At 33.1% G+C, this 27,002-nt stretch overlaps 5 protein-coding genes and 1 long non-coding RNA gene across 8 annotated transcripts; 4 read left to right on the top strand and 2 right to left on the bottom strand.

Annotated features, from left to right (window-relative positions):
• Positions 1 to 3,508: 3,508 nt before the first annotated feature.
• Positions 3,509 to 6,062, bottom strand: LOC105435773 (protein LAZY 1). The gene is made up of 5 exons (XM_011658503.2): positions 5,915 to 6,062; positions 5,769 to 5,835; positions 4,920 to 5,677; positions 4,219 to 4,504; positions 3,509 to 3,790 (listed from the first exon to the last, which is right to left on the bottom strand). The coding sequence occupies exons 1-5, from the start codon at positions 5,918 to 5,920 to the stop codon at positions 3,771 to 3,773; spliced, it is 1,137 nt and encodes a 378-aa protein (XP_011656805.1). The 5' UTR covers positions 5,921 to 6,062; the 3' UTR covers positions 3,509 to 3,770.
• A 69-nt stretch (positions 6,063 to 6,131) lies between these two features.
• On the top strand, positions 6,132 to 8,202 carry LOC116404523. Its single transcript, XR_004217358.1, has 2 exons — positions 6,132 to 6,601; positions 7,721 to 8,202. It is a non-coding gene; the product is annotated as an uncharacterized LOC116404523 (long non-coding RNA).
• Positions 8,203 to 10,885: 2,683 nt separating this feature from the next.
• On the top strand, positions 10,886 to 13,789 carry LOC101218214. Of its 3 annotated transcripts, none has more exons than XM_031886660.1 (8): positions 10,886 to 11,336; positions 11,545 to 11,811; positions 12,041 to 12,235; positions 12,340 to 12,462; positions 12,547 to 12,693; positions 12,809 to 12,984; positions 13,164 to 13,262; positions 13,352 to 13,789. In XM_031886660.1, exons 2-6 carry the CDS (start codon positions 11,560 to 11,562, stop codon positions 12,815 to 12,817), a joined length of 726 nt encoding a protein of 241 aa, XP_031742520.1. In that variant the 5' UTR covers positions 10,886 to 11,336; positions 11,545 to 11,559; the 3' UTR covers positions 12,818 to 12,984; positions 13,164 to 13,262; positions 13,352 to 13,789. The 3 variants fall into 3 exon arrangements, 2 of the variants coding, with proteins under 2 accessions (XP_031742520.1, XP_011656803.1); XM_011658501.2 differs by having other exon boundaries at positions 10,888 to 11,336; positions 12,785 to 12,984; XR_969723.2 differs by having other exon boundaries at positions 10,892 to 11,336; positions 11,545 to 11,917; positions 12,785 to 12,984.
• Positions 13,790 to 16,325: 2,536 nt separating this feature from the next.
• On the top strand, positions 16,326 to 20,033 carry LOC105435772. Its single transcript, XM_031886749.1, has 8 exons — positions 16,326 to 16,514; positions 16,648 to 16,947; positions 17,142 to 17,333; positions 17,442 to 17,564; positions 17,674 to 17,868; positions 18,505 to 18,714; positions 19,413 to 19,496; positions 19,588 to 20,033. Exons 2-7 carry the CDS (start codon positions 16,681 to 16,683, stop codon positions 19,440 to 19,442), a joined length of 1,017 nt encoding a protein of 338 aa, XP_031742609.1. The 5' UTR covers positions 16,326 to 16,514; positions 16,648 to 16,680; the 3' UTR covers positions 19,443 to 19,496; positions 19,588 to 20,033.
• Positions 20,034 to 20,926: 893 nt separating this feature from the next.
• Positions 20,927 to 24,125, top strand: LOC101202762 (proton pump-interactor BIP131). Its single transcript, XM_011658498.2, has 8 exons — positions 20,927 to 21,226; positions 21,448 to 21,723; positions 21,915 to 22,106; positions 22,193 to 22,315; positions 22,432 to 22,623; positions 22,710 to 22,910; positions 23,228 to 23,326; positions 23,495 to 24,125. Exons 1-8 carry the CDS (start codon positions 21,152 to 21,154, stop codon positions 23,729 to 23,731), a joined length of 1,395 nt encoding a protein of 464 aa, XP_011656800.2. The 5' UTR covers positions 20,927 to 21,151; the 3' UTR covers positions 23,732 to 24,125.
• A 1,397-nt stretch (positions 24,126 to 25,522) lies between these two features.
• LOC105435986 lies at positions 25,523 to 26,134 on the bottom strand. The gene has a single exon (XM_011660095.1). The coding sequence runs from the start codon at positions 26,132 to 26,134 to the stop codon at positions 25,523 to 25,525; it is 612 nt and encodes a 203-aa protein (XP_011658397.1).
• Between the last annotated feature and the right edge of the window lie 868 nt (positions 26,135 to 27,002).

Here is a 27,002-nt window from a genome sequence, read left to right as displayed (position 1 = left end):
TTCCATCATAATATATTAAATTTAATATATAGATGTGAAACTGTGAAGAGACTATTAGATATCGTCAGTCTCCATAGATTGTTCTAAAATAAAGGATAAAGGAAAACAAAAACAAGTTAATGTCTAAACATAAACAAAAACAAGTAAACCCATGAATATAATATTTCAACAAATTTTGAATTAGATAATTCCACAACTCCATGATATTGCTAAAGCACAAGTCCACCAAGCAATAGGCATGATTTTGCTAAGCATAAGTTCACTGAATAATTAACATATTAATTAAACATAATATTTTGGTAAATTTAGTCAAACTTGATCAAGAAAAAAAAGTGTATCAGACGTGTATTTATATTGTATCAACACATGAGTAATCATTCTATCATTTCACAACAATAATCATATGGTATGACCATGAATTAACATATCTTTCTATTTGTACAACCATGCAAGACAACCTACTCCAATTGTTTCACTCATAAACAAAAAAAATTAATACTATAACATTTACATAATTTTTTTAATATAACTTTTTACTCGTAGGAAAGCTTTTTATCACATTGGTCTCTCTTTTTATTGAAGATATTATATTAAATTTGAAAATAAATATTTCGTCTTTTTCTATTCAACGTTCGATACTAAATATAGTGTGGAGTAAGCACAATAAATTATTTAAAAACGGTAAAAAATAATTAATTAATCATTTTGGTATGTATTATTCCTTTTTTCTTTATATCTGTGATTGTTCGAGTCAGTTTATATGTTCAACTAATTGGAAACAATCAATTTGATCAGTAAGTAATTTGTTTTTCTTTAGCATTATACTAACCTATGATGGTTTATTTTTTCTCTTTCTCAGGTAGAGGTGGCGCGTAACGTTTGACCACTGAATACATCAGACGCATTCTTACTCCGGACAATTTCTGGTCAAATTTACTTTTGAGTGCATGCGTCTCTTTGAATCGAATGCATTTGGTTTTTTCTCTATTCTTTTGTTACATTGTTGTAATTTTAGCTAATCAGAATGCCAATGAATAAGGAGATTTTCTATTACTGCCTTTCTGGGCATCGGAAGTTTGTTCATTGCAGTTGAAATCTAATGCGTTAGTCTCTTTGAATGTAGGTTTGGTAAGCCAGATTGAATAATTGAATATCCCTTTTAATTTCTAGAGCTTTCTTGTTTTAGTTTGCTTTATTAACAATCTGGTTCATTTGGTTACGTTCTTTCAAAATTTCATAGCTGCACTAGAAAGGTCTGGTATAGTGAGATGTTTAATGTATTTCTTTAAGTACACTCATGGGTTGTAAATCCTTTGTTCACTTAGAAATTATAATACTCGTTTCATTGATGTGTATGTGTTTGAAATGGTGGGTTGAGTTATGAAGATTGGAGTTAATGTATTGAAGTTATTAAGTCTGAGGGTAGAGTTTGTAAGATAGAGTTTATTGGTAATTATTTAAAATAGACAAATAAAAGATGAAGTTATTTGATAAATGTGCAAATTTCAATAGTTTTATAGTTGAAATTGAGTTTACACGGCCAAACACACGTTAGGATATTCATGCCGGTACGGACTGTAGTAGTCTTCTTGGGTAGATTAAAAAAGGAGTTCAAAACAACTTTTGCTGACAAATTACTTTGATCAGATCGTTTTCTAGTACCGTTGATCATATGATTGGAATCTCCCAATAAAAATGAGAAAAAGTATCGGTTTTCAATTTGAATTTAGTGGCTCTTCCTAGTGGTTGTTGCTTCGTCTCCATCACATCGATTAGAGGAGAGTTTGACATGCATCCATAAGCTTCAGCAGTTTTCTTGCCTTGAGGCACTTGGCAGGATTGGTATCAATGATCTCACTGTGCTTAGTGAAGATTTTTTTAACTCTCATTTGTGGCCTGAGATGTTAAAATATGATGGCGTTTAATTAGATTCTGCCCTTTTGTGTCTAAGAAAGAGCGTTTTTCCCCAAGTCTTGGGGGATTTTGCACTCAAAGCTAAATCTTGATTTCTTCCGTATTCGGAAAATTTTTCACGTAGCTATATTAACCCTTCATAAATTTTTTATAGCTGTTTAAAATAAAATTTATTTTTGAAGAGGTATAAAATATAATAGAGTTCTGGATGACAGAAACGAAAACTATAAATTTTAGCTTTGAAGGAAATTTTCCTAAAACTTGAGGCAGTGTAAAGAACCTTAGGACAGCTTGGTTTTTCGGTTCTTTGGACTTTGGTCCGAAAGAATAGGAGGGTCTTTTGAATGCTAGAGGGCACTTGACAGGAAGTTCGAAATTTAGCTATGTTGAAAGCTTCTTTTTAAGCTCATTCTAGAAATTTATCTGTGTTTGATTGCAAAGAGTTGGGGCCTTGGAGCTCTACTATGACTTGTTCTTGGCATGGGTTTCCTCTTGATCAGATAGGTGAGCATGTTGTGTATATCAAACACAACATGTGTATTTGATAGGTATAATGATTCCAACTACTTGATTTCTCCCCTAGGAGAAGTTTACCTGATAGATTTTACTTATATAGTATTGGTTTTTCCTTTCATATTGGTTTAGTGAGAATGAAAGAGGACAAAGTTGTGTATCTACATCAGAATCTCGAATTGTGCTAATTAAAAGGACGACTTCCTGTTTTGGCAGATTGTTTGGGGGGACAGAAACCTATAGCTTTTCAACTCAAAATTCTATGTTATCAACAATAGACTTAACCAGGTGCACTTGTCCATCTGAGGAGTGGGTGAACAACGATGGAGAAGTACCCTTACTAAGATGGAAAATGTTGGCAAATATTTTACCAAATCAACATTCATTAGGAATGGAAGAAAATGAGAACTTTTGTTCTCGCTATTATTAATGTGTTACACCCCCCTCCCCCAGGAAAGAAAAAACAAGGAAGTTTTGTAATGATTAGATAATTAGATTAGATTACTTCTTTCGTTTGTTTCTGTTATTCAGTTATTAACTCTATATTTTTTGAGTGATTAATTTGAACATTTACGTATTATGTTTTTTGATCTTTGCCCAATAATTTTAATTTATTCTTCTCTTTGCTTTTGGTTTCTAGGAAATAAAATTATAGACTACTTGTTTGAGCGTTTTTCTAGTTTTCTTCGTTTTACAAAATGAAAATATTTGAGTAGAAAAACATCGATTGTTTTTGCGACAATTATTTTCCGCTTGTTCCATTCTTCATTGACAAGCTGTTTCTCTTTGGAGACAAAGGCATTCTACATTTTGATATGGGCAGCTGGCTATTCTTTTGCTTTTGGTGCATACTACTCATAGTCCTAGGATATTTTATCATTTTGGATATTTACAGAATGGCATTGTATGTTGGTTAGTTGGCTACACTAAACCTAGGTGTCAGAAAATCTCTCTCTGCGCTACCAGTGTTCTCTTTTTCATTTTAGGTAAATAGAGTTGGGAAAATGTCTATATTTCGCTTTAGCCTAATTGAAAAAACAGAGGGTTATCGGTAGCGAAAGAAAAAGAAAACAGAGAACAGTCAACTGCAATTAGGACATGCTTTTTGTGGAATATCGTAAGCAAATATGATCATAAAGTGTTCTAGGGACATCAATACATTTCACACAACATACAAAGTGAGTGTTTGAAGAGGGAGATCCTCTACTTATTTTCACACCCAAACGCTGTTCAGACTGTAGTAACTTGCACACTATCAGCAATAATTACCAATATCAATATGAGTAAACAATACTGCAACACACTCGGCTAGTGATGAACACGGAATTTGCTTCTTCTACCTCTCAAAGCTCCAGCACTAGATCTATGATGAACATAATAATTAGAGTTGCATGAGTCAGTGCAGACATTTGTCTCTCAAATAATTGTTTAAATAATGCAGTGAGCAATCAATGGTTTAGCAGATACAGAAAAAAGGATGCCAAAATGAGTACTGCTCGACCTACTTCAAGTATGTACTATCAACCGGTTGGATACCCCACCACCAATATTGTCAAAAAGAAAAAAAAATATAGGAAAAATGATAAGCTACTATTTTTGTGGAAGGTAAGCATAAATACTAGGTCAGGACTACAATGAGTTGAATTGTAGTTCTTATGAGTTGAATTTTAGTTCTTATAATTTAAGAGTATTAATTTGTAGCTTGTGGGTGCTGATATTAGTGTTTATGAAAACTAATAGGACATCTAGGTGAATGTTGGGAAATAGGAGATGATGAGTTCATTAACTTACAGTCTTCATCTGAATTAATCCAGCGTTCTTTGTTGTCATTTGGATCAGAGCTGTTTAGTCCATAATGTGGTGGAAATTGATTCTTGACGCATTGAAAGCTTGGTTTCGACCGTGTTCTCTGGGGATATATCATGATATCCTCATCAGATGTCTGCTCTCCATTGTTGCAGCAACCATCATGGTTATGGTTTGCTTTCTTTTTTTTCTGAACCTTTGGGTGTTTATCAGACTTCTGTATGATTGCTGAGCTTTCAGGGTGAACTTTTCTGTGGAACATGTGAAAAATCTGCAATCCACATCTCATATGTTGAATTTTCTTTAACAATTATTCATAGATAGGAAAACAGTAAAAATTCATTTGGGCTCATTAGTTCTCTATGGTTAAATAGGTTTCTAAAGCCTCTCAATTGAACTACCTCCTAGTTTAAAAATTTATACAGTTGGAAAACTAATACTCAGATGAGGTCAGACAGTAATTTAAACTGTTTATCCCAAGAGTTGAAAAGGAAAAAGAAAAGTGGCATGAGGGGTTTCGGCAGGTTTGCATTGATCCTGATTCCTGATTCTTTGGATTGAGTGTTCTAAGGTACCATCTTATAGATTTTTGTTGATTGTTCCCGGGCTATCTATGCGTTGCGCTATTGATAAATTCTTTGAAACATTGGAAGCAAGAGTTAAGTTTAAATCATTGTTTGGCATACCTTATGCAGTTTTGTTCCTGATTCAACAGCTGTAGCAGAGCTCCTGGAAGAAGCAGACAGCATTCTTTTCTTCAGTTTCTTTTTCATCAGGTGCATGGCAGATTTTTCAATATCTTCTTCAGCTCGTTTGTCTTCCTTGTCAAATTTTGCACCTGCATTCTCTTCAGCTATTTTGCTTCTCTGAAACAGCTCGCCAAGGGAGGTTCTGTTTTCTTTTTTAGCCACTGTTGTTGTAGTCTCTGACAATTCAATAGCTGACCCAAAAAGATATCCCTGAAGTGGGCAGATGATGGTCCCACTCAAATTGCTTTCTAGGCCATCCATTGGCTTGCCACTGAGGGTAATGGTGCTACCATGGCTGCTCCTTCCCATGCTGACATAACTGTTTCTTCCAGAGGAATCATTGTATCCGTCATCCTTAGTTTCAGCTCCTAGAACTTTTTCCAACTCATCATTAATAAGCCTCAGTTCATTTTCTGTTACTTCAGTTTCATTTTCCGTTATATTCTCAACGGAAATCGAAAACTTTGGTGTCATTGGGTCACCGATAACTTGTTCAGATCCTAGAGTTCCAATTGCAAGAAATCCATGGAAGATCTCAGACATAGGATGAGATGATTCATCTTCGTAGTCTTCGTCCCCCACTTCTGATTCTAGACCAGCAAAAGATTTTCGAAGGTGCTGTTCTCGTTGGGATTGCTTGAAAGGTTTAATGCTTGACTTTGAGATGTATTGCTGATCATCAAGCGATTGTTGGCCTATAGAGAACAATATAAGAATATCAACGATCTCTTTGTTACACAAATACATTAAGTATATCGTTTAGTAGTTGAAGGAATTAAGATTTACCAATGGCAAAATCTTTGAGCGGTTCACCACTGTTCTGCCGAAATTTACGGTGCATCCAACCAAGTAGCTATGTGGAAAAAAACCAGAGCATCATTTAGTATTTAGACAGAAACACCCTACAAGAATTAATGCAGAATTAACTTTACCTTCATCTTTCTGGTTGTGCTTCAGAAACCTGAATTTTGATGTCTTCAGTTTAGAGGGGTGATGAGAAAAAAAGGTGTTTCCATAGTTTAACTCATTGCTTATTTATTAATAAGAGTGTCAAACTCTTCTTGCGTACCTCCAATAGTTTGAGATGATGTGGTAAAGAAAACATAGGGATCCTTACAAAAGAATTGGTTGGCTTATGCTATCCATTCAAGTGGCCAAATGGTTAGTGGGTCCTGGGGCACCCTTCTGGAAGCTGATCATCATTCTATCTGAGCAATGTGACTAGTTTTGATTTTTTTGGTACTTTAGGTCGTGGTATTGACTCTCTCCAAACCTGAAGTTCTTCCATTCTTCAAAAAGCATATTGTTACTGTTTGTAGATGTTTTTAAACATTTTCTTTTAGTTATATTTAATCAGTTTTAAGTACCTTAATTTATTCATGTTTTGTTTATAGTTGTGCTATCTACACAAACATGTTTTGCACATGCTTCATGGGAAAATGATAGTTTCCATCCTTATAATTGTAACAACTTCTCTATGATTTGGTGAGCAAAGCCCAAAACGACTGGTGGGGTCTCTGGAGAATATTTTGTTGGACCAAAATAAGAGCAAAGATAATTGACAAGGAAGTGGATCGTTTCTCATCAGGGGCACACTTGCATTAATCTGACCTGGAAAGGTAGAAGAGACTATACATTGTGTTGCATATTTTAATTGAAAATTTTGAAAGGACTCTTCAATGTCTTATTTTCTTATGTGATTCCTATTAAATCTACATGTTGGATCATGCATTTATTTGTGGATATTTGCAACTAAAGATCTTTAATAGTAGATGACCTTTTGGTCTCCCTGACACCATTTTGTAAAAAATATGTTTGTAAGCAAGAACTCATATGAGATCTGATATAATGTAAAGGTTAGATTGCGCTTCTGATCTTTATTCCCTAACAATGGCCATGATTCTAGTATTGTTGTTGATAACCTCAAATTGTGTTACAATTGGTTTAGAGAGTTTTAATTTATAGCAAATTTTTTGGCTTCATGATATGATCTCTAGCGTCATTTCAGAATATTTCTTCAAGAAGAAAATTTAGTAGGAAAAAAATTATTCCTGGGTCCCATGTGTGTTTTAAACGAACCATTTGCGACTCCACATTTATGAAACATTCTATTGTAGGACAGAAATTTTACCCTTTTGGATCTCAGCTAGTTCTTGTTTGTTCATACTTATTGTTTATTTTCTGTGGTATTCTTTGGCTAAAGACATGTTGACCCGATGAGATAGAGTAAGAAAGAAGAGAAGGAAGAAGGGTTTATGCACTTTGACATTGGTTTTGAAGTACATAAGGCGCAAATGCAAACTCGTTAATTTGTGAATAATATGTCCTAATCCTCAGTATTCTTCTGAGCTTTTTTACAAGAGAAAATATTCTTCCCAGGAAAGAAAGTTGATATGATTTCAGTTCTGATGTCATACTTCTGAAGCCTTCTCTAGTTATTTCTTTGAGCATGAAAAAGATCTCACATGCCTCAAGTCTGCCCCCGATATGTACCCAATATTCACATAAAATTTTGAGCACTGAGGATAAATTATGATATTAACTTAGGCCCCTTTTTATAGTGGTTTCATTTTTTGTTTTCTATTTTCACTGTATACATGCTTTCTTCCTAATTTCCTTAGGATATGCAAATTACAAAAAACTGCAAGAGTAGTGTTTATAAGTTAAATTTTCAAAAATAGAAAACATAAAAACAAAATAGATATCATACTGAGTCTTAGCGTGTTTTATAATTTCAGGGAGAAGATTTAAGAACAGAGGATTTCAGATTTGACTAAGGTGGGACTATGATGCATAGCACCATGCGATATTTACCTCAATGAGTTTGAGAGGGAATGATTTTATGTCAAATCAGCCTAAATTTCCAAGCCTAAATTTCCAGCTGATAAGTTGGCTTGCTCTATTTGTTTTTAGTTTTCAACCTGGTAGAGTGATATTTCAATCTTAAGTTGATTAGATTTGCATTAGCTCTGGTGACAGAGTGGGAAAGATGCAAGGAGGGGCCATGCTCCATGAACTTGCAAGCTTTTTGAACATGAAGATAGGTTTTTATCTGTGATACAAAAGCTTGTCAAATCCAACTAATATGATTGGTAGATTCATTGATTCATGTTTATACATGTTCACACTAACCCTTTTCACCAAATTCACTGTATGAAGAGATTTTTATATTCAGCGGCGCGACAATTAGGAGCCGATGAAAACCTTCTTCCTTCTGGTATGTTTCTATCAAGTCTTTCATGCTTTCTATTCCTGCTTCTAAAAGAAAACTGACCCAGAAAACTTGCTTATGGGCTTTGCTAGCCTGTTAACATTGCCAAAACCAAGATGTAACCTTTGTTTTAGTTTGGTCATTATGCTTTTAAACATTTTATTATTTTCATCTCTTTTCTTTTTTTAATTCACCTCTTTTTGGAGCATGAATATTTCAGTTGACCTATGTTCATATTAGTGAACATATCTTTTCATTAAGACTTAGATAACGTCCTACTAACAATTAGAAAAGTAATTGACACCAGAAATGAGGTTCATGATTGTCACATTTTATTTTAATCTTATCAATGTAGTTTGGCAAGCCATATTTGTTCAGAAAAATAAAAGATAAAAACAATCTTGATATGGATTGTAACGGATAATGCATTGTTGGATTTTTATGATTGTTTTAAAAGTGCAACTATAAATGACTTGTCATATGCTAAATTTATGCTGTTTTTTGTTAGCGATGGAGCCAATTAGTAAGAGTTGATGTTTCTTTTAAAAAAATAGAACAAAAATAAAACTATAGACTAAAGTGAAATTAATGTAAAAGTAATTTAATCACAAATCTTGGGTAGGCCATATTACAGATACAAAAAGCGAGCATTTTATTATCTGATTCTGGGACCTGCTAAACTTTTATGCCGACTTTTGTTTTTAGGAACCAAACATGAAACTAAAATCCGAATGTCTTTTCAATGACATGAGGGAAAACAACTATGCTGTGGACAAAGTGTGCCACATATTTATCCTTCTCTTGACCTTTTCTTTTTGACCAACACCCTATAAGTCCCTTCCCACAAGGATGTGAATATATGCACTGAACATGTTGTGTTACAAATCTCTTTGTCTAAATGCAATAACCCTCATTCATTATGATTTGTACATGTAAAAGCAAAGCCAAGTTAGTAGCAGCCCCTTACTGTGATGTGATTATGCAGTGAACATTAATCTGTTTGTCTAAATGCTTTTTTTAACTTTCATTTCTGGATTGAACCCTACTTTTAAAGCTGAATGCATCGGTGTTTTTTTTTAATACCCTTTTGAACTCTTTCTTCCCTGTTGAATGTGAGGCTGGTTTTGCAAGATGATTGGTTATTATCGAAGAACATTGATGCCTCTGTTGTTTGGACAGTGGATAGAGATTGAGACCTTTGACTCACTTTCAACCCCACAGTTGGGATGCACATACATTATTATTCTTATTTATTTATATTTTATGTTTTTCATTGTAACTTGAGGCTACTGTCAAACTTGATCTCAACAAAGCACAATTTTGGTAAAGCATGGAATCATTGTTTTGGAACTAATATTTCTATTACCTATGTGTGAAATAATGTAGAATCTATGAAATAAGTTAGTTCTCACTAATATTTCTATTACCTATGTGTGAAATAATGTAGAAGGTACGAAATAAGTTAATTATCTTTGGTTATAATTTTGTTTTTGGAAATGAAAATTAAGCCTATAAACATCTCTTCCACATCTAAATCTCTTGCTTTCTTTTACCAATCAAGTGAAAATTTGAAAACTAAAAAAATGTAGTTTTTGTTTTTGGAATTTAGTTAGTACCGAAACTCTTCTATGTAGAATGATGTCAATCATGGTAATGAAATGAAAGGAACAAGCCTAACTTTTATACTTTTACACAATCTAAAAAAACAAGAATTGTTTTTTTTTTTAATAAAATTTTGAAAATATTCCTAAAATGTAAACAATGAAACAAAGAAATTAATCCGTGAAATATTATTTATAGGTTTAATTTTAATAAATAAAAAAGAATTAATAAACGAGGTTTAAGAGTAAAAAATGAAAAAGTGTTTGAGATTTTGGTTGATATGTTCAATACAATAGAGTTACGAAGAAATTATTTGAAAATACTTACAATTATAAATCATGGTTGAATACAAGAGCAAAACACCTAAACTTTGTATTTAGTGATTTTTAGGGACTTACAAATTATTAAATCTACTTTCAACTATTATTACGAGAGTCATGTAATATAACATGTACTCCTTAAATATAACCAAAATAAAACATTATTATGTCTTATTTTTTCCTCAAAATCTCTACACTATCATATGCCCAACCCCATCAGCAACATGATTAGAGAGAAGACTTTCTCATTATTTATCCCTTCTCAAAGTTTACTTGAATTTGGATAATAGAACTATATAGATGTCCCATCCTCTTGAGAATGCCTTAGCTTAAATTCTACTGAAATCAAATTCTCTACCAATAATATTGAAATCTCCATTTATTTAATCACAACATTTTGACTTAGATCATATATTATCTTTAAAAGCATGATGACGAAGTCTTTGTTTTGGCCACCAAATTTCAAGGTAGTTCATTAGATGCCTAATGCATTTCATATTTAGTTTATATAACACTATAAAAACTTTTTTTTTTTGTTAATTACTCCATCTAAAATTACTATGTTAATATAATTCAATTAACATTGTATTTGGGTTATTATGTTATCTAATACTTATATATGATCTATGTTAAGAAACTTGTTTTAATGTGACAAAAATGAAGTCAATAATAAAAAATAAAAAAAGTGTTCTATAAACAAACCCGATTAGAACTAAAGAAAACTCCACTTAACAATTTGGAGGTCATCTAATAAGATGATCATAACCAATCCACTCCGAATCAAGCAAACATAAACCTTCCAAAAGCCTTTCAATGGAATTTGTCGGTTTGGATTAATCCATTTTAGTTTGATAGTTTGATTTTTGTGGTTTTCGATTTTGTAAACAATTTTGCCATCCAATGCTTCTCTTTCTTCTTCCACTTGCCTCCCCTCCAACAATACTGTTTCAATTTTCTTCTTCCTTCTTTCTTTCTGTGGTGATATGAACGCTGCCCAAATTGCAAAATTTTTATATTATATGAAGCCCACTTGCAGACTTGCTGTTGACTTCCATTTACATTCAATCTTGGCGTGAGGAGTAATTGCTCCGTGCAGAGGAATCAGATTCCCTTTACATTCTTATATCAGCCCATTCAAAAGATGGTTGTGTCGTATAATCCGGCTACCATCTTCACCTACTCGGAGCTTGATCTTGAACCACCCATTGTTTTGATTTTGAGGTATCAAACCGGTTCTGTCTTTTCCTCGCTTTGTTTTTCTTCTGTAATTTGAGTTTTCTGCAGTTATGAATGAAGTTCTTATATTGTAACAGTAATGTGAATTGGACCCTAAAGAATCAAGAATCTGATGCTAATTTTAGAACTGGGTTTAATTTCTTTTAGTGTTTTTGAATGGTATTTGATCTGTTAGGCGTTGTTTTTGTGGTAGGCAAAGAACAGCCCCATGGGAGAAGGAGATTGCGACTTTGGAGAGAATAAACTGGTGGAGGAAGGATCGGAAGTTGCTGGTGATGAAGCGGTAGTTGATGAACACCTAGTGTTTGATGATGTGCCTGTTGGAGTTCGACAATTTTATTTTGTCAAAGTTAAGGCACTTGAAAACTCAAACACAGATGCCATGATCAAGGCTGAAGAAACGATTTCAAAGATGAACCAAGACCAAATTTTAATAGCCCAGAAGATAAGGGACAGAAGGGTGTGTGGAGAAGAATTATACTCTTTCAGTTGTTTCTAATTCAAATAGTGAAAAGATCATAACATTCTAATGAACTCTCCCGGTATGGCGCTGGATCATGAATCATGTGAGCCTTTTGATGCACAACAATGGCCGATTACAATCTCAACTCATTAGACAAATTACTTCTCCTAGAATATAAGTGATATTGGTATGTTACTCACTGAATATAGTAATTTTCTTTTTGTAGATGGACCGTGATCAGGTGATTGCCAAGTTGAATGACCAGCAGTACTATGAATCTTGGGATGATTTCATCCTACTGTGCAACAGAAACAAAATGAATATACTCCATTTTTCATTAGAGAAAATGACTTATGTAAATAAGGCACATAAAGGGAAACCAAATATTTCGTGCTTATCAGGAGGGAAAGTCGATAAGCAAGTATGATCAACTCTTAAACTTTTGTTTTCTGTAATTTCATTTCAACTCTTTAAACTTCCTCGATCATTTTCCCCTTATGCAATCCATTATCAACGTATAACCAGGAATTATCTTTCTTGATGCGACATGGGTGTAAAAACATGGCTGATGAGAGAAAGCTATTAAAGGAAGTTAAAGCAAGACAAGAGAACGATGGTGGCTCGACAGTAGATGAAGTCGATTCTTCTGTAATATTCTACATTATGCATTATACAATATGATCTAGTCTAGATGATTATCATCTCACCTAATTTTCTGTGTTATACAAACAGCTTGAATCATTGTTTGGGAATCTGTGGCTTAAACCACTGGGTTTTCAAATCACTCATGCAATTAAGAAGATCGAAGGTATTGATGATGATCCAGTCGAGGGAGAGTTGTGGTCCTCCTCGCGTATAAAAAATGTCATTCAAGAAGAAGTAAGAGCAAAAATGCAAACACTGGACTTTGATTTTTTGAACTGTATAGTTTATAATTAAAATTTGTCATTTGTTCTTTGTACATCAAAAGTTGCAAGAACTCACGACTCTTCAGATTATATAAGGAGAAGACAGGCAAGATTTCGGTCCAAAGCTAAGAAGACAACGAAAGAACTAGAGAAGGTAGAAAAGGATATAAGCTCTCTACAGAAACGCTTTATCTATACCAATCGCAGAAAGGCTGAGGCGTACGATACCATTCTTAAATTGAAAAAACAATATGGAGAAGAGGTATATTTATATATTTATATGCATATTCTTATTGTTTAGTTTACTTCAAATTTCCCCTCAAATCATGCCACATCAAGTTTATAAATCTTGCTTTATACCTCCTCGTTGAATGATTTTGTGTGTTTAATGGCTTATTCATTAATGGCTAAGACGTTGTTTGTGCTATTTTATGGGTTAAGAATGCTTCCCACTACCAATATTGTTCCCTCATGAAGAAAGTTGAAGTACTAGCTAAAAAGAAAGACATTGCAGCACTTGAAGAATTATCTCAAGGACAGGTTAAATCTAATAATCCCTTTTTCTGGTGGCGGGAAGTTGTATATATTAGAATTTTAGGACCTTATGAAGACTTGTTTTTCCCCTTCAGGTTGACAAGTTTATGCAACAGTGGAATAATTGCCTGGAGTTTAGAAACGATTACAGACGAAGAGTCGTCCCATCTCTATATAGTCGAGACCTTTGCCTCGATGGGAGGATGATTACTAAACAAAAATCATCATTAGTTGAGGATACTTGAAAAGTTATCGTACCGGAAGTGCTCTCGAAAGCTAGATTGAAATGGTTGATGAAAGATGCTGAAGATCCCTTTGAACTTCTTTTCTAACAGAGCTAAAATGCAATATAATAAATGTTTGTTCTCATACATTCTTCATAGATTCTTTGAACTTGTCTTGGAACGTAACGCGATAATCATATATTCTAAGTTTGATGCAAACTAAACTCTTGTTTAGAATCAATCATTAGTTGTGAGTTATTTACCCTCTAGCTTCAAAAAAATCTACCTTGTAAACAAATTTCATTCAAATAGTTTATCATCTTCATAGATTTATTAGGCTCTGCTTTCAAATCCTACTTGGCGCTAATCATTTAAAGTAAATAAATAAATAAATAAAATTTTCAACATTTTTAAAAATAATAAGATAAATTAAAATATTTACAAATTGCAAAATTTTGAATTTTATCAATGATAGAAATTGATAGACTCAATGTCACTAGTAGAAGCATATCCGTATTTATCAATATCCATTATTGATATAATCTGAAAATTTTGATATATATTACAAATATTTTGTTAAATTTGTTATTCTTTCGTTGGAATTTATGTACTAAAAATCGTAGTTTGTAATCATATTCAATTAATAAAATCGTTATTGATATTATAATCTTAAAACCAATAAACAAAGGTCCCTAGGTTATTATTGAGTAAACTTGAACTTTATGTAGAAACATAAACGTGGATTAAGTTCGAATATATAACCTAAATAGTCTATTGTATACGAATACGGTTGGACACCTTATTTTGAGGACATTATGGATGCGATCCGCTTTGTAGTTAGTACAAACGATGCGATCTTGAATCGTTCATGTAGAGACATGAAAGTGGGGCATCCAATGTAATCGCTCTTGGGTTATAACATCGTTAACTTTAATAAAACTGACTATTTCGTTTATAGATATCCAATGTAACTTAATCTTAATCCTGAGTTAACTATGAACTTCTGTTCATACGGAATTATCCTTAGATCTGCATAGATGAGGGCAACTCAATGGCGCTGGCCCAATAAGCCTTCCATTTCAGAGATAAGACCAAGTGGATAGCTAGGGACATAGGGTGCAAGACGAAATTCACTCCTACCCATTTTAGGAATAATAGATAGGTTGTTCCCTTAAGGACTGAATCCAGGTCTTCAACAAGGGGCCCCACCCTCTCGTTGGCTCGAGAGGGATTCGGTTTAAAGGTTGGACCTTAAACCAATTATTCATTAGTGGATTAGTAGGACCTAAGGAGCAAGATGTAGTCTTGGGAGTACAATGGTACTTTTACCCTGGTACTTTTACCCAAGTGAGATTACGAACAACCTGTGAAAGATTAACTTACTTATTATGATTATATCACATGGACACAAATATTTATATATTGAGGGAAGTGCAACTACGAGACTTTAGTAGAATGACTCGTTAGTTAACGAAGATTGATTAACTTGATCTAAAAGAGTTTAACCAGTTAATTTCGGATCGTTGGAGCTCATGATTTATAGGTCCATTAGGTTCCCCCGCTAGCTTAAAAGGAATCAACTTAGAACATAATGATGGAATAATTCAGATTGTTCGAATTAAGCAAAGAGAGAGAAACCTACGAATATATTTGTATCAGTTATAAGTTTAAAAAAAAGCTTCATATTTAAATATAATTTAAATATTAAAAATATGAATATGGATTCATATTCAGAAGCTCGAAATTGATGCAAATGGTCAAAGTTGTGAAAAGTCAAAACATTGATTTTACTTTGAAAAGTCAAACTTTAACCGACTTTATATTCAAATGTGATTTGCATTTCAAAAAAATGAATATGAATTCATGCTCGCGAGGTCGAAATTGGTCAAGACGATCAATTTAAATGTTAAATTACCATATTGCCCTTAGACTAATTTAAATAATAACACTTGTTGAGATTTGACAAACATATGCAAGTGACTTATTGCATGCAAGACATCTATCCCACCGAGAATGCCAAGTGGTGAGATAAGGAAACTCTTGCATGTAGTTTGCTTGTAAAAGTTTCTTTTACAAAGATGAAAGAACCCTTATGTTTGAAAAAAAAAGATTAATTTTTGTAATTGAAAATTACAAAAATAAACCAAGAACATTTTTTCCCTCAACAACAAAAAAAAATTTAAATATTAGATTCCTCCAAAATATATCATCTCTCTATTTTTCCTTCCACCATTTGAGTCCCACAACTGGGTTCCAAGTGCGGAGAATAGCGGGTCAACTCTAGTGGTAGTCACGGCTTCGAGTTCGTGAGAAAATTTTGAAGATATTACAAGAAAAGAAAAGCATTAAAGGTGAGTTTTCTTTTAACTCTATCTTATTTTAATTAGGGTTGTTATACATGTTGATTACTAAATTTGTTTAGTTACAATTAGAGTAAAATTTGATTCTTATTCCGCTGCGCATGTCTACCGTTTCCAACAATCTTTACTATTCTTCCATAAAATATAACAAAAATACAAATTTTATCTACGGTAAACATTTATAGACTTCTATCTATTTCTATTAATGTAGACTTTTATCGGTTATGTAAGTATGTAAAGAACTTCATTTTTTTTTTGTATTCATAACAATTTTTCATAAAAACATTTAATAAATTATAATCAGTTCGATATTATATTAAATTTATCTTAAAATTTAAGTAAAGTTCATATGGTTTATTTTCTAATTAATATAACTTTTATTTATAAAATAAAATTGTACTGAATTGGTGATTTAAGATTATGAATAAATATTTGATATTGTGAAAGAAGTAAACAACGTTCATGTTGACCATAACCATTGGAAGAACAGTTGACTCGTCGACAATAAAGATATTTCACATACCAACTTTGCGTGAGGAGCAAGTCCTGAGAAGAGAGCTAACATATTAACTTCATATAAACTAATCAAAGAATGTTTCCCTATATTCGATTAAAGCTACTGTCTAATCCCTTTCCCACCAAGAATTTGGAACACCCATTGCTTTGATTTTGAGGTATCATACGCCTTCTCTTTTTTCTGCACTCTGTTTTTCTTCTGCTCTTTGAATTTTCTTCAGTTATGAATCAGTAGGAATGTGAATACGTTGAAATTTTTTCATGGGTTTCTTTTTTTCTCTTTGTTGGAAGCCTTTTTTGCATTGGGCAAAGAACAGCCCCGCCATGCACGGAGGGGAGTTCGATTATGGAGTGAAGGGTGTGGTGGAGGAAGAACAGAAACCTGCTGGTGATGAGCTGATAGTGGATTATTATGATTATCTACACCAAATATTCGATGAAATGCCTGTTCCAGTTCGACAATTTTCTTTTGTCAAAGTTTTGCCACTTGAGAATCCTGAAGTATATGCCATGATCAAGAAAGCTGAAGAGACGATTGGAAAGATGAATCAAGATCAAGTTCTGTTAGCTCAGAAGATAAGGAAAAGAGTTGTATGTGAAAAGAAACCGTAGTCATTCCTAATCCTGGTTGAACATTATAGTCAATTCTCCTTGTTTGGTTCTAGCCTCTTCCAATAAATAGATCATTAGAATTTTCTATAACTTGAAAAGTTAGTTTTTTCTTTGTTGAAGTGATGTTGATTAATGATCTATAAGACATTGATTTTCATAAGTTTTCGTTGTAGATGGATGGCGATGATGTGAGGGCAAAATTATGCATGATAAATTACTATGATAACTGTGGAATTTCCCCAAATTGGGAGAAAGAGAGATTGGATACCCTGCATCTATCACTAGATAAACTGACTTTTGCAAACAGTGCATACAAAGAGAAATCGATTAACTCGTGCTTGTCGGGAGGGGAAGTCGATAAGCAGGTATGGCCTATTCAACTCAATTTCTTTTTGTATTCATTGTGACATCTTAGAGTTTCTTGATCTTCATTTTATTAATGTGTGTGTATACATTTGTTGATGTTTGAGCAGAAACTGTCATTTTCGATAGTACATGGCCGTAAAAACATGGCTGATGAGAGAAATCTATTAAGGGAGATCAAAGCAAGCCAAGGGAAGGATGATGGCATGACAGTAGAAGAACTCTATGCTCCTGTAATATTTAATATTAAGCATTAATCTTCAACTTTTGGTTCAATTCCTGTGATTTTTATTACTTGTATGAATTATCATATCTCTAAAGCCTATTGGTTTATGCAAACAGATTCAACGCCTAAAAGAGCAAATGTGCTACAACTATAGGGATTGTGCGAAAGCCGCTGATGATGCTGCTCGTAATAAAACCATTCTCAAAGACATCAAACAACATCAAATTGCTAGAGAGAAAGCTATTGCTGATGCCGTTGTGAATGGAAAATTGTGGAACTCCTTAGGTTCACAAAAAGCCATACGAGCAGAGGTAAGAGCCATAAACAAAGGTTAAATTAGACAAAGCACACCTAAACTTTGGGGCATGTTTCAATTACTTTTAGCATTTTTTTTTCATTTTAATCCTTGAACTTAGAACTTATTCAGAAAGTACCCCTTGGAGAGTTTTTTCTTCTTCTTTTTTTCCCATAAAATGGAGGGTTATGATATTACGAATTGGAAGGATAGCTGATTATAAAATTTGAAAAACCTACATTACATCCTTTACGACTTAGTTCGAACTATCTTGATGCCTAAGATCAGTTCTACAATTCAGTTCAACTCAAAAATACCATGAACATCATTTACATCATCACTCACAAACTCTATTCTTAAATATCAACTCTAACATCAATTTACATGAATGATATTGTAAATGATGTCAGGTAAGTATTTCAATTTTCAAACACCATCTTTAGAGACAACTTTCCTGATATCATTTTTGTGGGAAAACTTTCTAAGGGTATTTATTGGTACAGTTTCAAAGGTCAAGGTTTAAAATGAAACGAGCCTACCCAAAAGTTCAAGGGTATTTTTTGTATAATCTAGTCTAATGGAAATGTTAGAGATTTATCATATTCTATAAGTTGTAATTCATACTTGTGCAATGTTTCTTGTTAATGAACAGTTGCAGGAGGAACACAGCTACGAATACAACTCAGGTCAGGTTGAGCATAATCACAAAAAAATAAATATCAAAATTATAAAGTTAAAAAAAAAGTTGGAGAAGATAGAAAAGGATATAAGTTCTCTGCAGAAACGCTTGAAAGATACCAATCGAAAAAAGGGCGCGGCATACAGCATCATTCTTAAGCTGAAGAAGCAATACGAAGAGGAGGTATATATGATAAACTGATCACATACAAACTGAATATTTTATTGCTTAGTTATATTAAATTTGCACTCAGTTCGTTCATCAAATTATAAGTCGGTAACCAATCCGAGCATAGCTTAGTGGATTAAGGCATTAATTACCAATCGAAAGTTCAATTTTGATCTTCTACCATTTGCTTGTTGAACCAAATAATTAAAAGAAAGTTTAGAAGTATGCCTTTGTTCCTCTCTTCACTTGCAAAGTACTGCGAAGTAAGTGAAAATTTTTGTCGAAAAGAAGAAAGGTTTGTGTTGTGACATTGTTATGATATCTTATGTCTGTTAGACACCAAGATTCTTTCTTTTTTCATAGTTAGTGCTTGATTGTAATCATTGTGCAGTTGATTAAATAAGTTAATTTAGTTTTTAGTTTTTTATTTTTGAAACTTATGTTTGTTTATTCATATTTCCTACTATAATTTTCAAATTTCTGGAAGTAACATGTGGTTTTTTAGTCAAATCAAAAACAAAGTTTTTAAGAACCGTTTCTTCTGTTTTTCAAAACTTGACCAATTTTAAAAGAATTTTTGAAAAGTAGGTAATAAAAACAAAGAAACTAAGTGGGAGAGACTTAATATCCAAGATCCAAAAACCGTAGTAATATTTTGTTAGCTTTTCTTAAACTAGAGATCTGATATATTCTGTGGTATTTTATATGTTAAGAACGCTGGTTCCTCTCCCAAAGAAAGTTGAAGAACTTGCTGAGAAGAAAGCATTGCAGCACTTCAAGAATTATTTCGAGCACAGGTTTTTCATTAGCTTGCACATGCTATTACAACTTGAGTTCTAAGAGCTTGAGAACTGACTCTTCTTTTTTCTTTCGCCCTCTAACAAACAGGTTGAAAAGGTTATACAACATAACAATTGCCTCAGATTTCAAAAGTGATTAGGAACAGAGAGTCGATGTCTTTGTTAAAAGAGGTGCTTTCCTTAACTAGATTGCAATGGTTGATGAAAGATGTGGAAGGTCATTGATTTAAATCATGGTTGACTAAAGATGTAACGTATGAGTTTCTTTGGTAACCAAATATAGTAGCGTCAAGTGGTTGTCTGATGAGATTAGTCAAGTTCTAGCTCTCATAGATTAAAAAGTATATACATGTCAACAAAATTTCTCAGCTTGTGTCCTTGTAAAATTTATTGTTCACTTGCACATATTACATATGCTTGAAGATTTTGTTTGGTTATTTGTTGCTCAAATGTTTCCATTTCTGTAAGTATTATTCAAAAATATCAATGTGTACTGATTCGAAGTTGTAATGTACTCAATTTTTTTGTTCGGAAGCAACAATAAACTTTCTTGAACATAGCTACCGTGACAATGAAAAAGAATTAACTTTTACAACATAACTAAATTGATTTTTAGTACAATAATTGCATAGAAGGGATATTGAGCTAAGTTCATTTTGATAATATAACTAAATTGAATTTTAACTGGTTTTTGTTTTAAAGAAAAAAATACAAAATTTAAACTTATTTAGAGAAGTTCTTTAACCTAAAGATTAGATTTCTTTTCGATCTATTTGGATTGACTTAAGAAAAAAATGTTTTTAAAGAAGACTATCTCTTTTGATGAATTTTTTTTCAAAGAAAATATTCATTACAAAACAGTAACTAACAACTTGCAAACCCCCGTTCGAAAATTGTTTTATTTATTTTGAGCGGTTATCAAATATTTTTTTTACATTTAAATAGTTAAGAATGTATTTCAAACCCACCCTAAAACTAGATAGGTGATGAAATCTCACTTTCATGTAGTTTCATTTATTATTATTTTCTAAGACTAAAAAATTCATAGATTTATGGAATAAAGTCTTGTGATTAATATTTATTATTTAATCAATTCTATATGAAATATTATATTAAAAAAAAAAATCATGTTGTAAGAAGGTTGAGAAATTACTGATGTAATTCTCCCAATATTTCTCATACTCCTCTCTAAAATTCACATATTCTCTGTCCCATGCAGACTTAGATTCGATGTGTGTCACAGTTTAGCTTCTATCTAATTGATTCGGGTGAATGCCAACGACAAGAGATAGTTGTGTTACATTTGAAGGAACCAACTAATATTTTGATAAATCAACCCTTATTTTATTAACGCCAAAGTTGTAGAATGAAGTAGAGGAAACTCAATTCAGTCTCTGTGATTTGAGCTTGGTTTTCTGATTTTTTTTTTTTATCATATGGACAATAATTTAGCCTCATTCAAACATTTAAGAGAATCTTTTAATCATTTGTGAAAAGGGTTGAACATGATCACTATATATAAATCCAACAAACAGTTGACTTGAATTTACAAATATTTTAAATACAAACTTGGCGTGGGGAGCAAGTGCTCAATTCTGAGCTAACAAATCCACTTCCCATTGTTCTATAAAAATCATTCAAATGGTGGTTCCATGGAATCTGATCAAGGCTACCATCTTCTCCCATTCACAGCACCAAGTTCAGACACCCATTGTTTTGATTTTGAGGTATATCAAACCCCTTGTCTATTTTTCTTGGTCTGTTTTTCATCCTTAAGTTTGAATTTTTCTTTAGTTATGAAGCTTTGACATTGCCACTGTAATGTGAATTAGTTTTAGTTTACACACAAAACTAGAGCCCGATGCTTTAGTTATGAACTGGGTGCAATTTCTTTCAGTGTTTTTGAAAGGTTTTTTTATATTTAGTTTGAAGTATGTTTCTGCATTAGGCAAAGAAAAGCACCATGGAAGAAGGTGATCAATTCAATTGTAGAGAGAAGAATATGGTGGAAGAACAAGAAGGATCGGAAGTAATTGGTGAAGAGGGGATAATAGATTGTTCTGATGATGAAATGCCTGTTGGAGTTGTTCGACATTTTTATTTTGTGAAGGTTTTGCCACTTGAGAACCCAAATTTGGATGCCATGATCAAGAAGGCTGAAGAGATGATTGACAAGACGAATCGAGACCAAGTTCTGCTAGCCACAAAGATACGGGAAAAGATGGTATGTGAAAAATAAACCATAGCCTTTCTTTTCAGAACGTTTTACTCAACTCTCCAGCTGGTTGGCACTAGCCCATGTGAGCCCTCAACAATGGAAGATTGTAACTTTTCATTCATTGGACAAAAATCGGATTTCCTTTATGAACTGATAGTGGTATAAAACACATTGAATTTAGTGAATTCTGTTTGTAGATGGATCGCGACGCGGTGCGCTCAAAATTGAGCTGGATGAAGAAGTATGATTATTATGAACTCACCATAAAATGGCATAAGGAGAGATTGGACATCCTGCATCTATCACTAGACAAACTGACCTTTGCAAACAACGCATATAAAGGAAAGCCGGTCAACTCGTGCTTGTCGTCAGGGGAAGTCGATAAGCAAGTATTGTCAATTGAACTCTTTCTCGTGCATTTCTGTGACGCTCTCGATCTTGTTTGTCTTATGTAATAGATTTATCATGTGAGCAGAAACTGCATTTCTTGATGCTACATGGCTGTAAAAACATGGCTGATGAGAGAAAGCTATTAAGGGAAGTCAATGCAAGCCAAGGGAAGGATGGGGGCATCACATTAGATGAACTTCATGCTCCTGTAATATTAAACCTTGAGCATTAATAGAATATTCAATTCTACTTCTCGTTTTTTATCCTTTGATCTTTAGTACATGAATTATGTTCTTTCTTAAGTTTCTTGGTTCTCATGAACAGATTCAGCGCTTGCGAGGACAATTTCCCACCAACTACATGGGGCGTACAGAATCCGATGAAAATGCTCGTAAACAAGCCATTCTCAAAGGCATAAAACATCATGAAGTTATTATGGAGAAAGCCATTGCTAATGCCGTAGTGAATGGAAAATTGTGGAACTCTCTAAGCTCAAAAAAGTCCATTCAAGAAGAAGTAAGAACCAAAAATAAAATGTAGATTTTTTTTTTTTTTCTGGCATACAACTATAACTAAAAAATTTGTGATGTTGAATGTTGCAGATAGAGATGCTCAACAACAGTTCAATTCAACCAAGGGAAAGACAAAGGAAAACAATAACCGAAATTCGGAAGGTAAATTTAGAACTCGAGAAGGTAGAAAAAGATATACGTTCTCTACAAAAGCTCTTCACAGATGCAAATCGCAAAAAAGATGACGCATACACAACCATTCTTAGACTGAAGAAGCAGTATGGGGAAGAGGTATAAATGATAATTGGAAACTTATGAACTCTAATTTTGCACTTAAATCATGCTACATCAAGTATAGAAACCTGGCCCTGTCTACCGAGCATGTGAATAAACGAGAAATTTTGTTTGAAAAAGATAAATAATGCATATATCAGGTTGTTTTATAAGTTATATCTACTGATAGAAATGAAAATTCTGCTTTTTATTTTCAGTGTAGTCATTGATTTAGATCACCATATCCTGAATTGCATAATTATTTGCTGATTTCTCATGATGTAAGTTGAGTTTGAACTAATTTATCAATGTTTTTGGTTTTTTTTCGTGTAAAGAATGCTTCCTACTACCAATACCGTTCCCTCATGAAGAAAGTTGAAGCACTTGTTAAAAAGAAAGACATTGCAGCAGTTCAAGAAGTATCTCAAACACAGGTTATTCCAATATCCCTTGTTTATTGTTTCTTTGTTCTTTTTAGGGAAAGGATGTTATAATTAAACTCTCCATGATATTCATTGTTACATTAGCTATAGCTCTCCTTGTTCATAAACAGTTTTAGGATTTTGAGAACTTATGAAAACTAATATTTCCATTACAAACAGGTTGAAAAATTTATGCACCAGTGGAATGATAACATGGAATTCAGAAACGATTACAAAAAGAGAGTCAACCCGTCGTTAAAAAACCGACATCTTGGTGTGGATGGGAGGATGACGATGAACAACCAAAAGCCAGAGGTTGAGGACACTCGGAAAATTATTAAACCAGATACTCTTTCTAAAACTAGATTGAAATGGTTGATGAAAGATAGTGAGGATCCCTTTGAACTTCTTTCTTAATGAAACTAATGCAATAAATGTTTGTTTTTCTCATCCCTTTATTACATGTTCAAGAGTGTTCTTATCGTCAATTCAATTCCTTAGTTTGAATCCTCCATGAATTCAAATGAAAAGCCAACTAATGCCAACCTAAAGAATATCATAGGTATAACAAGTTTGTATCAATGTGTATTGTTGGTAGAGTATGAGTTGATATTGAAAAAAAGAAGAAGAGAAAGTAGGAAATGAGAAGGAATAAGATAATAGGTGAATTCAAAGTATAATTGGGAAGGACATTAGAGCTTAGGGGTTAGGGGTTGGAGAGAGTTATTTTTGGCAATTCCAAGTGTCTCCCACATGGTTGTTGAGCCACTCTATTCCTTTCATTTTGAAACAAGATATGGCATTTTTAATATTTTCTTCATACACATATTTGACATGTGGCCGTCTACGATTCGACGGTGCCTTTATTTTTACAATGTTATCCACAATTCTTAATTCTTAATTCTTTTTTTTAAAAAAATACATAAATAAAAGGACAAATTATTATTATAGAGCAGTACCTTAAATGTAACATTCTGTCCACAAAAAAATGGCAGTGTACAACATTATTAATGAACTGATAAATTCTACAAATATTTGGCTTTTTGCTTTTACTATTTCTTTTTATCAAGAATTTTCAAAAGTAATTGAAGTTGTTAAAAACAAACACTTATTTTTAACCACTAAACAGTCTATAAATTTATAGAATCTAAAGACTATATCTTCATTCTAATTATGGCAGTTAATTACATTTGTAATAGAAAAAAATTCATTTAGATTTCTTGTACCAATGCTGCCCAAAATCAACATCAATCAATCCATGCAATTTTACATACTTCAAGATTCTATTATCCACAACATAATTACTATTTTTTCTCTATACAACTTGAAGATATAATCGATGGAGGACAAATAGTATTTAATTCAAAGGTCCCAAACAAAATGAACCAATATCCCCACAACAAAAAATGATGAAAATAATTCCAAGAGAATTGAATATTGGGAAATTGATAGATTGCTTTATATAACATTGTGTTTTCTATTTATATAAACAAAAAAAAGAAAGTGCTAAAGATTCCACGAACAAGATTAAATTTTGACTGATTGTTTCCTATCACACATTTCTATTTTCAAATAAAACTTTCACTCAAACACAAGAAAAATTGTCCCCCAAAGCATTATTAATTAAAAATAAAAAAAGAAAACTAAGAAAATAAAAACAACTCAACTCAAATTAAATAAAAACAATTTATTTTTTTAAAAAAAGGGCAGTATCAATTCATATAGGAAGTAAGAGAGAGAAGGGGGGTTTGAAGGGTCGCCATCAGAAATTGGTTCTACCAAATCAGAATGCTTAATTATTAAGCAAATTTCCAACTTCCCATTTAACTAAACAACTAATCATTATTAATGTAAACATATTTTAAATGTATTTTCTTTTCATTTTCCTACATATTTTCTGAGCAGCCAAACACAATCCATAACTCAAAAAAGGAAAAAAAGAAAACATCTAATATTTAATAATAATAATAATAATAATAATAGAGAAAAAAGAAAGGCATATTTCTCAAAAGTTGATCAAAGATGGGACCATACCCTATATATTCCATTGCAAAATAACACCTACTCTTTTTTTCTTCTTTTTTTTTTCTTCTTTTTTTTTTTGGGAATTTACGCTCTCATTTTGAGTCTCAAGAAAAATAATAAAAAAAAAAAGGAGTGGGAAAATATCAAAACATCCTTTTTTTTTTTTTTTAATTTTCTGAATTTCTAATTTGGACTCCAAAGACTCCATAAACGAGAATTGAATAACCCTAGCACGTCCGGCCATACCTTCCGGGCGAAACCCTTATGGCTGTTCGGTGGAGGCGATGGAATAACCACTAAAGCCCCTCTTGACTCCACCGAATCTTCTTCAGTCCGAGGTGGGTCTAAGCTTCCATCCGCCGTCTTCTCTTCTACTTCCACATCGATACTTCCCGACGTCGCCTGAGCGGTAGAAGAACCTTCATCAATCTGCAGAGGATGAGTTTCCGGCACTGGTAAAAGCGGCGGCGAAACAATATTCAATGACTTATCTAAAGACCGGCGGCTGATTTTGTCCTTCCTCTTCCCTTTAACGTTCTTGCTGGATTTCTCCCCTTTGGCTAATTGCTCCTCGAATGCTTCAATGGCTTGATGAATCAGCTCCCCATTAGGCGATGAGTTCCATCGGTCCCAGTAACTCATGTAACAATCAAAGCAAGTAAGAGACGGAGGCGCGTGAACACACGCGCTATGAGAACCAGCGCGTGGAGCATCCGATTTCTTGGAAACTCTCTTGGAAAATTTCTTTCCGGAAACGGAAGAAGATGGGGATGAGGTTTCCATGGATCTCCTCATCATGAAGGCTAAAACCTCCCGGTCATCGACAGTGAGTACGGAGATGAGAGCAAAAATCGCTACCGGGAGATAGTTCAAGACATCGAAAAAGTTCCCATCGGAAGAAGAAGAAGAAGAAGAAGAAGAGGAGGAAGAGGAAGAGGAAGAAGAAGAAGAAGGAGATGGATGAACTTTTCCCTTGTTCTTTATTTTCATATTGGCCACTTTTGTGGTTCTTGGACAAAAAACGCAAATGGGTATTCGTATCTGTGCTTTTTTACGTTCTAAGGTTCTTGATAATGGTGGGATTTTAGAGATAGAAACAAGAGAGAGAGAGAGAGAGAGGGAGAGAGAAAGGGTTTCTGATTTTGCTGGTTCAGATATTAATTTACTTGGAAATTAAGGCAGAAGAAGAGAGACTGAATGAAGGGTACAATCGGAAAAAGCTCAGAGGTCCCTTTTTTCTTTTCTTTTTTACTTTTATTGTTTTTTTATACGTTGAAAAAAGCAAATAAAGTTTAGATAATGAAGCTCTTTGCTTTTCTTTTTTTTCTTTTTTTTTAATTTCATTAGCTCTCAATTCATTGGGTACAAAATAATAAATAAATTTAATTGCTAATTTATTTGATCTCTAGGGTTTTGGTAGACTTAATCTTTGATTCCCTTCCTTTTAATTTGGTCTCGCTTTTCGACCGAACCTTTGTATGTGATCCTTGCATCGACTTGATATCGAGTTTACTATACTTTAATAACTTTCAAAGTAACAAACAATGTGAAGATTTTCTTTCGATAATTACTTATTCCTTAATTTGGGTTTGTTAAATGAGGTTAGTTACTTATAATGTCTTCCCTCAAAATTCATATGTGATTTCACGTGTAACTTTATTGA

The sequence above is a fragment of the Cucumis sativus genome, chromosome 6 (assembly GCF_000004075.3).
Source record: "Cucumis sativus cultivar 9930 chromosome 6, Cucumber_9930_V3, whole genome shotgun sequence".
NCBI lineage: Eukaryota > Viridiplantae > Streptophyta > Magnoliopsida > Cucurbitales > Cucurbitaceae > Cucumis > Cucumis sativus.
Note: the sequence above shows the minus strand (reverse complement) of the source record. Positions and strands in the feature narration are given on the sequence as shown.

Coding starts and splice junctions, on each gene's coding strand:
- LOC101202762 (XM_011658498.2), top strand. CDS start 21,152: ATGGAATCTGATCAAGGCTACCATCTTCTCCCATTCACAGCACCAAGT. Junction 21,227..21,447: donor CCCATTGTTTTGATTTTGAG/GTATATCAAACC, acceptor TTTCTGCATTAG/GCAAAGAAAAGCACCATGGA. Junction 22,911..23,227: donor AGAAGCAGTATGGGGAAGAG/GTATAAATGATA, acceptor TTTCGTGTAAAG/AATGCTTCCTACTACCAATA.
- LOC105435772 (XM_031886749.1), top strand. CDS start 16,681: ATGCACGGAGGGGAGTTCGATTATGGAGTGAAGGGTGTGGTGGAGGAA. Junction 16,948..17,141: donor AGAAGATAAGGAAAAGAGTT/GTATGTGAAAAG, acceptor TTTTCGTTGTAG/ATGGATGGCGATGATGTGAG. Junction 17,334..17,441: donor GAGGGGAAGTCGATAAGCAG/GTATGGCCTATT, acceptor ATGTTTGAGCAG/AAACTGTCATTTTCGATAGT.
- LOC105435773 (XM_011658503.2), bottom strand. Junction 4,505..4,919: donor CAGGAACAAAACTGCATAAG/GTATGCCAAACA, acceptor TGTGGATTGCAG/ATTTTTCACATGTTCCACAG. Junction 3,791..4,218: donor GATTAATTCAGATGAAGACT/GTAAGTTAATGA, acceptor TGTTCATCATAG/ATCTAGTGCTGGAGCTTTGA.
- LOC101218214 (XM_011658501.2), top strand. CDS start 11,560: ATGGGAGAAGGAGATTGCGACTTTGGAGAGAATAAACTGGTGGAGGAA. Junction 11,812..12,040: donor AGAAGATAAGGGACAGAAGG/GTGTGTGGAGAA, acceptor TTCTTTTTGTAG/ATGGACCGTGATCAGGTGAT. Junction 12,463..12,546: donor TAGATGAAGTCGATTCTTCT/GTAATATTCTAC, acceptor TTATACAAACAG/CTTGAATCATTGTTTGGGAA.
- LOC105435986 (XM_011660095.1), bottom strand. CDS start 26,134: ATGAGGAGATCCATGGAAACCTCATCCCCATCTTCTTCCGTTTCCGGA.